Here is a 15,204-nt window from a genome sequence, read left to right as displayed (position 1 = left end):
AAATTTAAAAAAAAAAAAAAATTTTTTTTTTTTTTTTTTTTTTTAGAGTAAGTCTTGTTAAAATTTTCTTGTATGCGTATTTAGTGAAACAACGTCTCCACGTCTCTCGTTTTCTGTAAAAGCGTGATACGGAATATGCCTTGAATCTCATTTTGTTAAAGGTCTTCAAATCTACGATTTTTTAAAAATATATATATCTTTATGTCTCAAATAAGTGACTAAGTTAATAAGTAACGTTAATACATGAATTCTTAAAAGCAAAATTAAAGTTTCTTATTAACTATTGACTTACCTAACGTATTTCAAATTTTATGATTTCATTTTTATCATATAGGATAAGTGGTCCAACAATGAACCATGTAAATTTCAGAAGCTTATATCTCTTTCAATTATTGAATTGAAGATCTGAATTTTGGCATACAATTTATGAATTTAGTTGGCTACATACTATAAACAATAACTTTTAAGTTATTTTTTAAATTTAGCCACAATTCGATTATTTAAAAAATCGAGAAGTGGTTCATTGTGTACAAGGGGGAGTATACAATGAACCATGTTTTTTAAAATAATAAATTACATGTTTTATACTACGAATTGTTGGATTATTTTAGTTTTGCTATAGTTTAAAATGTTTATTTTATAAAATAGATAATTATAAGGTGAAGATTCACAAGGCCGAGCGTTTTTCTTTCGTTTTGAGTGAAAACGCGTCAAATGAATATATTTTTATTGAGATTTTAGGTGGGAGAAGAGGCCGTATTCTAAATAATTATTACAATGAATTATTATTTTGAAAGTTATCGTAAAAAAGATTATGTGATACACATATACTATGGTTCATTACATCATTGTTCATTACATCAAAATGATTCATTGTAAACCACTTAATCTTTTCCACAATAATATCTCCTAATGTGATAAAATAATATAACAGAAAGAGTTGCTTACAGAATAATAAAGCCAAATGTGCACACAAAACTATTGTACAATGAAAAAAATGTTAGATATAACAACAAAAACATAAAAAATGCGTAAAACTTACGAAAAAAATTTACTTTGCAACCCAAAAATTCTTAAAATGTGAAATTACATCTAGCGATCTACCAGTTAACTGGTATGGGGAGGAAGAGTTTAAATGCGAATTGCTGCATGATAGCAACACAATCTGATAACGTCGTATTAATGAAATTTACGAAATATCGCAATAATTCATAGTGTACTACTGGTTCATCGTTAGGACTACCTATTCTATTTATACAAGTCAATTAATGAATGTACATAGAATATTAAAATGTATTAATGTATTTAAAATATTGTAAAATTTGAAAAATACTTTATTATTACTATACTTTGTTACTATAAAGTTGCATTCGTATGTACTATTCAATATATTTTTTGAAGAAGTTTAAATCTTGTATATTTTAATGAGTATTGCAAATAGTCAAATACATTTTTAAAATCGTTTTGTTTGTTTGTGCTTTTAGGACCAGTTCGAGAATCTATCCCTGCACACACAAAAAGGGATAGAATTTCTCGAGAGGTATGGCCACTTCATACGTGATCGTTGTGCGATCGAATTCGAATACGCAGCGAAACTCAGGTGAGACATAACAACTTCCTAAGAATGTAAATAAAGAGGTACGGAAGATTAGAGGAGACACTTGAACATTTTCGAAGTATTTATACTCTACGTGCTAAATACTACTTCGATTTTCTTTATTATAGATATATTTTAATAATTGTTATAATCTTTTATAATTATAATTATTATTATCTTTTTCGAGCTTTTTTTCAAATAATCTGCATTTCAATTTATTGCATGATTAATTTGGGGCATTCTGTATGAGAAGATTTCTTACAGAAAACCGCAAGAAATTAGAAAAATTTTGAATTTATCTCTGTCTGTGTTACTTTTGATCTATTTATTATCTATAGTTACTTTTATTTTTTTAATTTTTTTGTTTGCCTTGATTGTTATTAAAATTTACATTATATTAAAGACAATGGAAGAGAAATGCGTAAAAAATTAAAAAGAAAAATGGCGATAAAATATTTCTCCTAGTTTTTCCTAGTTTGAAAATAATTTAAAGTGAGATAGAGAAAAAACAAAGAATCAATAGCAGGTGCAGGGAGTATAGAGACCCTCTTGGAATGCTTTCGTACCTGACATATCTTGTGTTACCCTGCCGTGCAAGTCGATGTGCTCGTACACGATGCTATTTTTTTTTCAAGTGCCTCAACAAAGGGTGAGGCATCTGAAGCGAAATAATTTCAATGGGACATTTTGTATAACGAGCGTGTCTCACGCACCCTGCGGGTTCAGGGACGAGGCGAGATCTGTAGCGACTAATATTGTGTTAAAGGAATCCCTTGTCCGTTCCGTGAATGCCGTCCACTGTGGCGTACTTTTGTTCTATCGGGTGTCTCGAAATCCATTCATTCCGGCCGCTTAATTACTCTGTTTTGCATTGCGCTTAATTATTTCGTCGCATATTCCGAAATGTGCGCTGCATGCAACATTAATAGTAATTAATTGTACAGTCTGTCGTTTGACATAATCAACGAAAATATACAGTAGGGGTGAAATTTTAGAGACATGAGACGTATATATGTTCATTGTTCTTCGTTTTTAAATACACCTTATAGCGAACCTATAATTATACGCTCTGTCATAATTAAAAATATTTAAAATTGTTGTGTCACGTAACTTGAGGTGTGAGCTTTCATAAGAAACTTAATCATGGTAATTGTATAATTACAATTACCATAATTAATTTTCTTATGAAAGCTTAAGGAGATTGTAAGGCAAATGCAAGAATGTATGTTAAGAATTATTTGAAATAAATTACAGATTATTCTAAATTAATTTAAAAGTAATACAAAAAAAATTAAAGATAGTTGATCTGACTCTGGATCAAAAGTTATTTCAATAAAAAATAATATTTTTTTAATTTGTGCCCTAATAGAAATATATGAGAATGTATTATAAAATAATGATAAAAATCTCAATTTTTTAATATAAGTATACTACTTTATGAGTTCAAGAATATTTATATAAAGTTACATTAAGACATTAGTTGTTCAATAAATAAACCAAATATTTATTTCTTATAAACTAATTGGTAAATCTCAATAAAACTTTGCATAAGACATTTTTAGTATTTAAAATATTTATATAAAAAAATTTAGATTTTTGTTATTTTTTAAATTTTTGTTTAGAACAATAAAACTAAAATATCAAATAAAATAAATAATCTATAAAAATGTATTACTATCAATAAAAACAGAATGTTATGAACACAATTTTTCACATGTGTGTAGTTTGTTTAAAGCGTAAATATTAATATATGTATTCTATGCCCTACAACTTCTTTAATGTATACATTATACCATGTGATACAATTGAATTGTTATACAAATGTAAATTGTTTGAATTCGCGTTTAAATTTACATGTTCGACGAGAAAATTAATGAGGAAATGTACAGACTATTCTAAATCGATTTTGACGAAATGAAGGAATTAATTAGAGGTAGACGTGTTACTGTGAGCAGTGATTTCACGCGCTTCGCTGCGCACGTTCGCTCTTGGCGCTGCATACGAATCATCGCACTCGCGCGTCCTTCGTCTTAATGCGCTGCAATTTCCAGCGTCTAGCTCGACCCTCGATTCACTTTCGTATAAAAGCGTGGCGGTTAGTGTACGCGTATTCTGGGATGATTCTGGGAAAATTGCCACGACTCTATGTAATACTCAAAAAATTACGCGATCAAATAATTGGAGGCTCACCTGGATATCCAACGTATAACAGTATCTAGGAATTTGGCAAGTGCCCAAAAAAGGATCGCACGTGCATCTGGATGATACTTGGAAAGTCTTAAAATATTTTATTGCAGAAGAATTATCCTGGTATATAAACTTTCGCTATTTCCCATTAATCTTTTTTTTCATTAATTTTCTTTTTCCTCTTCATGTTGCTTTGCTATATCAAGAGCGTGTGATTCAATGTGATAGTGTATTTATAGACGGATGTGGTGCGCCATAAAAATTAAAACGGCACGCCCAGATCCGTTTTAATCTGCGCCGCGACCAAAAATAATTTCGCGTACTCGCGAACTGATATTTCTTCGATTACTCCGCGGCGGTACAATCCGCGATTTGACCCCTTGATGCACCTCGACGGAATGATCGCGTACATTGCAATAAATTCTCAACCAACAGGTTTTTCCATAACAGGAAGCGAGCGTGTGGAAATTGCGAGATGTGGCAATTCTTTGAGCATGTTGTTATATCGCTATTGAAATATTATTATAATTGCATTATAGCAACTGTTTACTATTGCACATATGTGTGATGTACTCTAAAAACTGATGTGATTTGTAGAAATATTATTTAGAATATAAGGATTAAGAAAAACATAGAATTTCTAATATAGATATGAAGCCATTTAATAGGCTTTTTTAATACATTCATTAGAATAATATGCATTATATGCACTATAAAAAAAATCGGGAAATTCAACTCGGATTGAGGTAAACCAACTCAATCTCAGAGTTAAATACGGCGAACTAATTGTCGGGTTGCACCAAGAAACATTTTAACGTTCCTTTAATATCTTCCTTGTGTTAATTAAACATTAAATTTAGTTTTATAACATATTTAAATAATTGACTAAACACTATTGGTAGTAACGGAACATAATATCGTTAATTAAAATAATTTTATGAGCGCGATGAAATAAATCTGCAATAGAATAGATTGTTTTTAACATTTGACTGGACTTCTATAAAGTAACGTGAATTTAATAAATTGTTGATAATAACTATTTTGAGATAATCTCTACTTTATCTTCGAGTGAAGTAGATTTAATAATTTATCTAATAGGACAATTCATTAAATTTATTTGATCCCATTATTTTGTAAAATAATTTAATTAAAATAATTATTATATAAATCGATTATTATATAAATCGATTATTATATAAATCAATTGAACTTTGAAAAAAATGTTTGTCATCATGATGTCATCATGATGTGACAAAAAGTGTATGAAAAGATCATTTGACCATCCTTGCTTTATACAGATAGATATCGAATCTTTCTTATGAGTAGACGCCATCTGTTAATAATTCCACAAAATGCTCCCTTCTAAATCAAAGTGAAGTATCGTTAATGTTTTATTAAATTCCTATTACTTTAAGTCGTGTTATTTTTACATTATATTCATGTTCATTTAACAACAATAATGATTCATTTAACTTTATAAATACTTATGATTATACCGTCCCATCATTGAATTACGTAAATAAATTAATTCAATTTATTTTTCTGTATGATTGATTTAATCTCCATGAAGAGGCAGATTTATTAGAATTACATTAAATCACCCTTGTGGTAGTCGAATGAATTTCTAATATTATTGCATTAATCTTATTTCGGTTAATCATATACTTTGATTAAATTTTTGAGTACAATTTATTACGTAAAATTATTCATCTAATTAGTATAATTATTTATCTAACTAGGTTTTTATTCTTCTTGATTATACTTCACTTAATTCAAATCGCGCAATCCTCAGATTTAGTTTTTTTCACTCTGAGTATTTTTTACAGTGTGGAATAAAATTATGAAAAATGTAACATGGCGAAAATTTTTCAAATTTAATTGCGAATGTAACGAATTAAAGAAGTTATTATTGTTGTTTGATGAATGAAATTTTACGACATGCTCCTTAGAATATATTTGCATATAGGATTTTAGAAATATATTGATTTAATTGTGATATCTCTCTATATTTATTAAATTAGTCTGTATAATAAAAATGTAATTTTTAGTAACAGATTAATTTTTTATAAAAGAGATTAATTCGTCAGTTATTAAAAATTATTACTCAAAACTATACTAAAAATTATTGCCAATTATTTGATTAAAAAATCGCAAATGATAAATTCGGAAGTAATACAGAGATCATTTCTCCGAGCAGTTTATTTCCGGGTAATCTGATAGTTCCTGTTATTCGCCTAACATTTCTCGGCGTGTCATTTCACCTTCGTGAGAAACGTGCATCAATAATCTTATTTCTCTTTTCTCTGTTACAGACGTCTCGTGAAGAGTTATCAACCGAAGAAGAAGGAGGAGGAAGATTATCAGTAAGTATAAAAACTATATGTTTGCATCTCTCTTCTCGAGTTACTGACGATCTCAGATACCATAGATTATTGAATCAGAAAGAGTAATAAACATATGTTTAAATTATCTATAGTCTAAATGGATTATACCACTAGTTAATCAAAGAAAGTAGATAATGTATCATTTGACGAATGAAATAGTAATTATCTAAGGTGATTATTTTCAAAACAAAAGTTGTATAAATTAATATAAATACTTATTTTTTTATTATGTCTCTTATGATATAAAAATACATTCTGCAATTATATGCACACACTCAACGCGTTGGAATTCAACGCATTCTTGAATATAAGGATTTATTAAAGCAAAAAAATATATGACGAGATTATTTCCTTCGAGAATCTCTACTGATCTTTAATTTCATAGGTATACCGAATTCTGTGGAGCCATAATTAATTTCTGACTCGACGCACAGAATGTGTACTGCGCGAATAATTAAGCGCGCATAAGAGCGTGGTTAGATCAGAGTAAAATAAATGGCAGTTAAAAAAGCAGAATCAGGGTAAAAATAAAGCAAATTTTATTTCAATAGATATTCTCCAATTTTTCACTTCTTTTTTACTCTCGCGCTAAATTTTTTTATTCGTCACTTGCAAACCAACGTCAAAATGAAATAGAAACAGGAGCAACCTGTTTATCTTGCGACCTAGAATCCAATCCTGATCGAAATTAGAAAGTTATCATCAATTTTTGTTCAATAGAATGTGATATTAACACCTTACAGTTTTAGATTTCTATTTTTTGCGCTTAAATGTGACCTCTTTTCTATCAAATTCTAAAACTTAGGGAAGAATCAGAATTTTATAAATTAATTATAAAATAAATTATATAAAAACTAAAAACGATCTTTTTAATAAGATGCTAATTTCATGCAGAAATTATACTTTGCAGCATAGGCGAGATACTTATAAGTTCAATAACTTCGCAAAAAAGATCCTATAGCGCTCGTAGTTGGTTCGTTATGAAGTGTTAAGAATGTGTCATGCTAATCAGCGTAGGCTGAGATTTAGGCTTTTCTCGTTTTATGAAATTAGCCTGCGTCAGCGTGTAGATCAGAAATTATTCTTGTCGTATATGTAACAATTATTATTTAAAATTTATATTAAACTATTTCAAAAAACAATTAGTTAAATTAGCGACGTTATTCATGCATTTTATATTTATTAATTAAGGGACAAGATGGTTTACTTATATGAAATGCAAATTGTTTAAAATATCTAGATCATTAATATTTCTCTCATTAATATTTCTTGACAAGAGACATTAAAAACTTACTAATTACAAAATTGCAAACTAAAGTATTAGACAAAAAGGCGAAATTTAGAGGATGATAAAGTAGAAGAGAGAAAGCGGACTTCTTAAAAATATTAAGAAAGTAGTATATAAAGAAAGAATTGCGAATTTTAATCAAATGAAAATAAACATCTACGAAAAGAGAAAGTAGATAAGGGATAAAATAAATGTAGAACGAGAGAACAAAGAGAAGAACGTGCTTGTGTTCTTTTAGGTATAGTCCTTGTCGGGCATTTAAAATGGAATTGAACGAAGTGAACGATCAAGCTGGTCAGCGGGAAGTAATCGCAGAAAATCTCCAGGCCAACGTCCTGCGGGAACTTAACATCCTGGTTAAGGACTTCAAAGAAGATCGCAAGAAGCATCTGCAGGAGGGCGCGCGACTAATGGCCACCCTAGCCGGTCAGATCGGCAATCTGGAGCGTGCCAGAAAGGCCTATGAGAAGGCTTTCCGCGAGGCGGAACGCGCTGTGGAGAACTATCAGCGAGCGGACGCAGATCTTAATCTTTCGAGAGCAGAGGTGCGTGATAAAAAATTTCCTATCATTTCATAATAAATCTCGTCAGCTTTTGCGTGCTGGGTACCGATCATGTAATTTTTTCTCTAGAGCGGAAAAGTGAAAATTTTTATGTATGTACGTATGAGCATATACACACATACATATAAAAAATTTTTACGTTTCTGCCCTAGAGAAAAAATTACATGATATCTTTTCTGAAAATGACTTAACTTGTATACGATAAGTGGAAAGAAGAGTCAGTAGTATCATTTCGACAGAATATAGACAGAATCTCAAGTTTTTCTACGGATAGATAGAAAAAATTATGCCTTTAAATTATGAACGATTGTTGAAAATTGTATATTGATGCTTGATGATGATCAATTTTATTTCTGCAACGAGCAGGTGGAGAAACAGAGGATGAATATGACTATGAAGACCCAGCAGAGCGAGGAAGCCAAAACGGAGTACGCGAATCAGCTACAAAAAACGAATGACATGCAGACATTGCACTACCACACAGCGATGCCGGAAGTGTTTCAACATCTTCAGGTACTACTTTATCATAACTGTGCGTGATTGCGTCTATGTTTTATTATACTGTTTGTAATTCTTATAATATTATTCGAAAAAATATTCTGCTTTTTGTACAAGAGTTCAAAGAACTGTGCATCGATGTTATGTTTATATAATAAAAAAATATGAAATGATATTTGTCGACATATTTGACATATTTGAACAATCATAGATTAAATTATACGCTAATCAAATACAAAGTTAAATTTTAATTAAATTTGAATTAATTTTACTCAAAATTATGTTATTTGTCTGTGTCCTTAATTATAAATTTACCAATATTAGTTTAATAAATTAATATTAACTTGCTAATTGGAAATTATTACAATGTTGTCTCTCAATTCAATGTTTCAATTATTAATTCTTTTCTCATGGGTAATTCTCTCTTATATGTCGCGCTTTTGCCACAGGAACTGGATGAGAAGAGGATAAAAAACATGCGGAATTATATGATGAAATCTGTAGAGATTGAGCGGGCAGTGGCACCGATAATTGCCCAATGCTTAGACGGCATTGAGAAGGCAGCGAACGAGATTAACGAGAAGGAGGACACAATGTTGGTAATTGAACGGTATAAGAGCGGTTTCCAGCCACCCGGCGATTTTCCCTTTGAAGACTTATCGGTTGCTAAGAACTATGAGAGCAATAGTCAATTGGCTCAGCCCGTTATGCAGCCAATCCATAATCACCTCACGGTCAAGGGTACTGTCTCCGGTGGCAAGATCAAAAAGAGGGTTGGCCTCTTCGGGATTTTCGGCAGTAATAAGGTAGATACTCGTCCATTGCTCTGAAAGATTGTTGCAATTCTTTTGAGATCATTGGTGTACGTTCTCAATGCATAGGATGTATTGAAAAGATAAATAGATGAAGTCCTTGAATTTAATGAAAGCTGATAAGTATTGAAAAATAATTGAGAATTTTGGTGTATCAATTGCTAATTAGCTAATTTAAAATAATATAATCTCATTGGTAAAACAGTTAAAAATTACTGAGGCTTGTCGATATGAGTGGTGTGTGCACTTGAACTATGTGCAAGTGCACCGCTCCGTGAGAATTTAATATTTTTTTCATAGATTTTTCTTTAATTCTTTGTTTGACATTTTTAATTTAATACAAGATAAACTTTATATTACTTATTATTACTTTTTGATTATTTCATTTAATTTTATAAATTTGTATTAGAACGATATCTTTTCAAACATCCTATATTATGTATTATATTTCTCGTGAAGCCATCGAGTCTGGGCGATTTCATAAAATTTTGCAACAATTCTTTTGCGCATATCACAATTACATAATTGCAAAATTTTTTAATCCATTGAAAAAATGATTCCTGATAGGGAATATTTAATTCGCAATGTTTATAAGCCGAAGACTCGAATGACTCAAAGAAGAACTAATGTAACTTACTGCATTATTTATTTATTACCCTCTGCGAGGTCGTGAGAAGGAAAGGATAATTGCAAAGAATTGCATATTATTTTTATAGCATGCATGACAATTCTTTGTGAAGTATAATATTATTTTATTTTTTTAACTTATCATTTATGTATATTTTGCATCTCCTTATTCGCCGACAGGCCTGCTCTTATATGCACACAATATCTATTGCGCATGTACATTAGTAGATTCTGCATTCTTCCGACCGGCTGCAATGTTATTTACGTGTGACTTCTCAATTATGTTTTGTGCACTGTTTTCTATGATTATTTGAAACGTTTTTTGTATCTTCAAATTATTATTATTTGAAGTGATTTCGATATTATATATACACTTTTATAATTCATAAGCGCTTTTGGGATACAGTAAACTCTTTATATATATGATGAATTTATATACTGATAAATTCAAATTGAAAACTCAAAATTTTAATTATAATTAAGGTTAATTAAAGAGATTAATTAAAAAATGTTTTGTGTTCATTACATGCTAAAATGTAAGATTTTGTTAATTTACTTAAATAGTAGCACACTTATTTAACATCTTTATATTACGACGATATAATATGTATTATAAATATTTAATTTTTATTAAACATTTTTAATAAAAATTGAGAAGGTAATTAGGTGTTAGGGATTAATTTTCGGGATTAAATTTTCGAATTGCTTTTATACACTCCACTCTTAAAATGTAAAATGTAAAAAAAGAATAACAATTAATAAATTTGATAAACTCTGATAAAAATTACAATACAGTTCAATAGTGTATTATTTTTATACGTTCGGACTATAATTTGCAATCACTCTTTCGTTTGATCTCGCATAATGAAAAACATAACTTATTTTTCTTCTGTACTTTCTATTAATTTGGTGGATGGTTCAATCTGCCTCTGTGGTCTCTTGTTTCCAATCATCACGGGCTATGAATTGGGATATTATCACACTTAGTAAGTACTTCGTAGACCGCTTTTCCGCTCGCAATTATGTATATAATAACTATTTATCTGCTTTATAAAGATAAAATACATATGATATTAAAATATCTTATTAAAAGAGCGTGAACCCAACGGATATATTAATCTTAATCAGTATAAGATAAATCAATTATATTTACTGTATACGAATATATGAAATTTAATTAAAATTTTATATTGTGTAACCAAACTATTATAAATTAAATTATATTGTAAAATATAACAAGACATGGAATTAAATTGGAATTTAATGTGAAAATAACTTACAATTTTGAGAATTGAAATAATTATGTTTTTAAAAATTTACAATTCTTGTAAGAGATTTACTTTGAATAATATTTGTAAAGTTAAAAAATATATTTTATATGAAACTATATTGAAATTAATGTATTGTAAAATATTTTTGCATTGTTAAATAACGTTGTAAAAACTTGAACTTAATTAATGTGAAATTATTATGTAAAAATACTGAATCAATGAATTTTTTATTGTATTACACGTATTATAAATATCTTATATTATTTAAGATTAATAATTTCCGAAATAATGAGTTCTCGCTTATGCTATTGCTGGAAGTCTATCCTGTTCATTCGCTGAATGATACGCTTTTCGAATTTGTTTCATGCTAACGACAGAAGTTGATCGAGGTGTGCATAGCTTTAAAGGTCTGTCTTTTATATAATCGCCAAGTAATTTTCCGATTGACCCTTTTGGTGCTTAGCTGAATGCTTACAAGTGCTCGAGATTTGCTAGTCTTCTTTACATGTAGTAGTAAATATATGAGACAGGCAATCGCTTCTTCGAAAGCAAAATTATCTTGATAATTAATTCGATTATTTCGATTATGTAAAATTAAATTGAGAGAATTCCTACATCTGCGAAATATATGAATCATATGAATCACTTAAACAAATCTAATTTTTGCGAAAACAAAAGCTTTTGCGGATCTATGAAATGTAAAAAATTGTAAAGTCTTGATATTTAATAACATCATTTCGCGAATTTCTTAATTCTGAAATTAAAGAAATTAAATTTTAATTCTTCTAACACATCATATTTTCCACCTTCTAGCACCAAACGGGTTAAATATTCTTATTTCTGAAATAATTTGTTATGTTTTTTTTTATTATATACTGCAAAGAATACATTTTATTGATATTGTCACTTAGAACAATGAGCGATATTGAATATTGAAGTTGTTTATCAATTTATACTAGTTTTCACTAACAATTCGCAGATCATTAACAGAACGAATTCTTCCTGCAACAAAATGTATTCCCAAGCTTTCTCATCTTTCTTTCTGTTATTTTCCTGAGACCTAGACTGTAATATATACGGAGTGAAAAGGAGGAAGGGGAAAGAGAAAGAAACTCGTGTTTTTCAATCATAAAATTATCTTAATTCATTCTTGTTTACATAATTTATTATTATATACATTGCTATTAATTATTTGATTTGATAATATTGTTAAGTTCCATTGCAAATAAAGTTTTTGAGTCTCAGGAATATGCACAGATAATTTTTCAAGGATCGATATTTATTGTAACAAATTCCAGAACAATGTGCCTGGTTACGGTGATGGTGCCAAGGAGGATTGCAGCGATTTGCCACCGAATCAGCGAAAGAAACGATTGCAGCAACGACTGGACGAAATCCAGGCAAAAATTCAACAGGAAACCGCAGCGAGAGATGGTCTAATGAAGATGAAAGGCGTATACGAACAAAATCCTGCTCTCGGAGATCCGATGAGTATAGAGGGGCAACTAAACCAGTCCAGTAACAAATTAGACAAACTCGGAGTTGAATTGGCAAAGTTTCAAGGCTACCTCGAAGAAGCAATGCGTACTGGTGCCAGTTTGTCTAGGTAAATGTAGCTTTATTAGAATTGTGCAAGGTAGTACTGATATTTGTTAGACATACAGAACAATCGCTCTAAAAGTGAGCAATGTTCATAGTGTAATTGTGAAAAGTGAAACGCGTAATATAAACAATATTTATATAGAGTAACACAGTTATAAATAATATAATGCGTGCTTTTATAATTTATGCAATTTTATTATGTTTAAAATAATAAGTTGAAATACATAAATTTTCTATAGAATTGTCTACATAATAATTAATTGGATTAAGACTAGTATATATTTCTGCATAATATGTTTAATTCATCAAAGAAGTGAAAAAGTAACTTGGTGTGATTTCAGCCCAAGTCAAGCACAGCGAAAACCTACTACTAACGGTTCGGCAACGAGGCCATTAAGTTCACGAAGAGGTAGTCATTCGGGCGGCGAGGAGAGTCTTTCGAGATCCGCTTCAGATTCGAGCGTCTGTAATGCGAACGCGAATCAACCGGTTCACAAGAAAAGTGCACCGAGCACACCACAGCCAACTCATGGGTAAGTTATCTTGGTAATGTAGGGTAACCCACAGACTCACACTCCGAAATTTCGGAACTTTTAAAATCCGTACATCTTGTTGTATAAATGCTTCATAAATTTGTTATTATTGAATATATATAATTTGTACCGTGTTTTACCATTATTGAATATTTTATCATCATTAATATTCTATTTTTATATTGTAATTGTATAGATTCCCTTTGTTTCATAAATTCATATTTAGAAACATTGCAATGCCTTCGACTTTTATGCAACCGTTCTTATCTTATCGGAACTAATGAACACAAGTAATAGTGATAATTTGAAATACTACTACATGAGTCATTGCCATTTTACTCGGTTTAACAATTAGTGTGACGTGAATGGAATTTTGCTGTTCACAATTGCTTATAGGTTCAGATTAGATTACGATTTAGTCAATGTGTTTTCGCGAAAGCGTTTGGTTTACGATGTTGAGTAGATTAGACACTTTACACTAGACAAATAGCCACGGTTTTCGCTTTATGGTACTGATGCACAGTTCCACGAACAGCCCGGAATCTGGCCTTGGCGAGTCGAGAACGTCGCTACCCGGCAGCGGCTGCGAATATTATCATGATGAAGTGGACGCTCAGCCGCCACTGGGAACATGTCGAGCGCTTTATCCTTTCGATGGTAAGTCCCTCCCAATTTATAGCCAAACAACATGATTTGTCTATATTCTCAATTTTAGAGATACGAATGTAAGTTTAAAGTCTAACAGAGAGAAAAAATTATGAAATTATGAAATTATGAAAAAAATTATTTTATATTTTTATTATTATAATGTTTAATTTTGTTACTATTTTATTTACAGCAACTAGCGAAGGTTCCATACCGATGTATGATGGCGAAGAGCTATATATGATCGAGCTAGACCAGGGCGACGGTTGGACCAGAGTAAGACGCATTTCGCAACCGATCGAAGGTTTTGTACCGACCTCGTACATAGAGTGTCATCTCTACAACACTTAGCCGCTTCTCCTAGGTTGTTAAAGGGAATCTGCGCGATGCGAAATCACTCGAAGAAGATTATAAACAAAAATGTATTTGATGCCGTCGAAGATTTGAGGATCATGTGTTGGATGAATTGGCACAGGATATCGGGATGACAAGAGCGGCTCGCAGGCCTAATCAATACTTTCGAACGATGGAAAGTCGAAAGATTCTTAAATTTGGAGATGCAATGAGGAACTTGTGGACATGGACAGAATTGTGAATATTCACAAATAAAATATATTTCAAAATTTCTCTTAAGATTTATAAAATTGATGAAAGATAAAAGATAGAATTCCTTATTCATGAAAAAAATCTTTCATCAATCTAAAGATCCGCAGTCATAATCTATAGAAGTAGAAGCGGAATCGGATTATCGCGTGCTAATATTCTCATATTCGAAATCGCGATCACACTTCCAACACATCTTCTCAAGGATTTCTGTTCGATTGATCGGCCAATCAATCAGGAAGAAACAAAGAAACGATACGATACGAACAAACGCCCTGGCTTTGTGATCAATCAATCTAATATAAGTAATAGGAATAAGATCGAGCTCATTTTTGGGCTTTATAGACTCTTAAGAGATATATTTTGCTTTTATTCGGATTTATTTAATATAATACTTTGTTATGTAATAATTACTCTTGCAATTATCTGTTAAAAAAGTATTTAACAGATTTTAATAGCGTATTATTAATAGCGAATGTATTATTTACATTTACGTTTAAATCATTATTTTCGTGATCTAAAAAATACAATTTTTTTTTTATGAAGCTCGCGGCGATCGTACAGTCTTACTCGCATTATTATATTATTTTAAAG

The 15,204-nt window shown here is 30.4% G+C and overlaps 1 protein-coding gene across 5 annotated transcripts in view; it reads left to right on the top strand.

Annotated features, from left to right (window-relative positions):
* The window catches only part of LOC108684087 (formin-binding protein 1-like), a 40,526-nt gene extending 25,617 nt beyond the window's left edge, over positions 1-14,909 (top strand). The window contains exons 2-11 of one of the 5 annotated variants that reach the window (XM_018188158.1): positions 1,485-1,600; positions 6,097-6,147; positions 7,695-8,001; positions 8,386-8,532; positions 8,967-9,323; positions 11,608-11,634; positions 12,526-12,833; positions 13,171-13,362; positions 13,886-14,019; positions 14,201-14,909. In XM_018188158.1, the coding sequence (XP_018043647.1) occupies positions 1,485-1,600; positions 6,097-6,147; positions 7,695-8,001; positions 8,386-8,532; positions 8,967-9,323; positions 11,608-11,634; positions 12,526-12,833; positions 13,171-13,362; positions 13,886-14,019; positions 14,201-14,358 (1,797 nt within the window). In that variant the 3' untranslated portion in view covers positions 14,359-14,909. Of the gene's footprint in view, positions 1-1,484; positions 1,601-6,096; positions 6,148-7,694; positions 8,002-8,385; positions 8,533-8,966; positions 9,324-11,604; positions 11,635-12,525; positions 12,834-13,170; positions 13,363-13,885; positions 14,020-14,200 lie in introns of all 5 variants that reach the window. The other 4 variants (XM_018188159.1, XM_018188157.1, XM_018188161.1 and 1 more) reach the window with 4 other exon arrangements.
* Positions 14,910-15,204: the final 295 nt, after the last annotated feature.

The sequence above is a fragment of the Atta colombica genome, unplaced genomic scaffold, assembly GCF_001594045.1.
Source record: "Atta colombica isolate Treedump-2 unplaced genomic scaffold, Acol1.0 scaffold126, whole genome shotgun sequence".
NCBI classification, from domain to species: domain Eukaryota; kingdom Metazoa; phylum Arthropoda; class Insecta; order Hymenoptera; family Formicidae; genus Atta; species Atta colombica.
The sequence above is the reverse complement of the archived record's forward strand: the minus strand, read 5'-3'. Positions and strand labels throughout refer to the sequence as shown.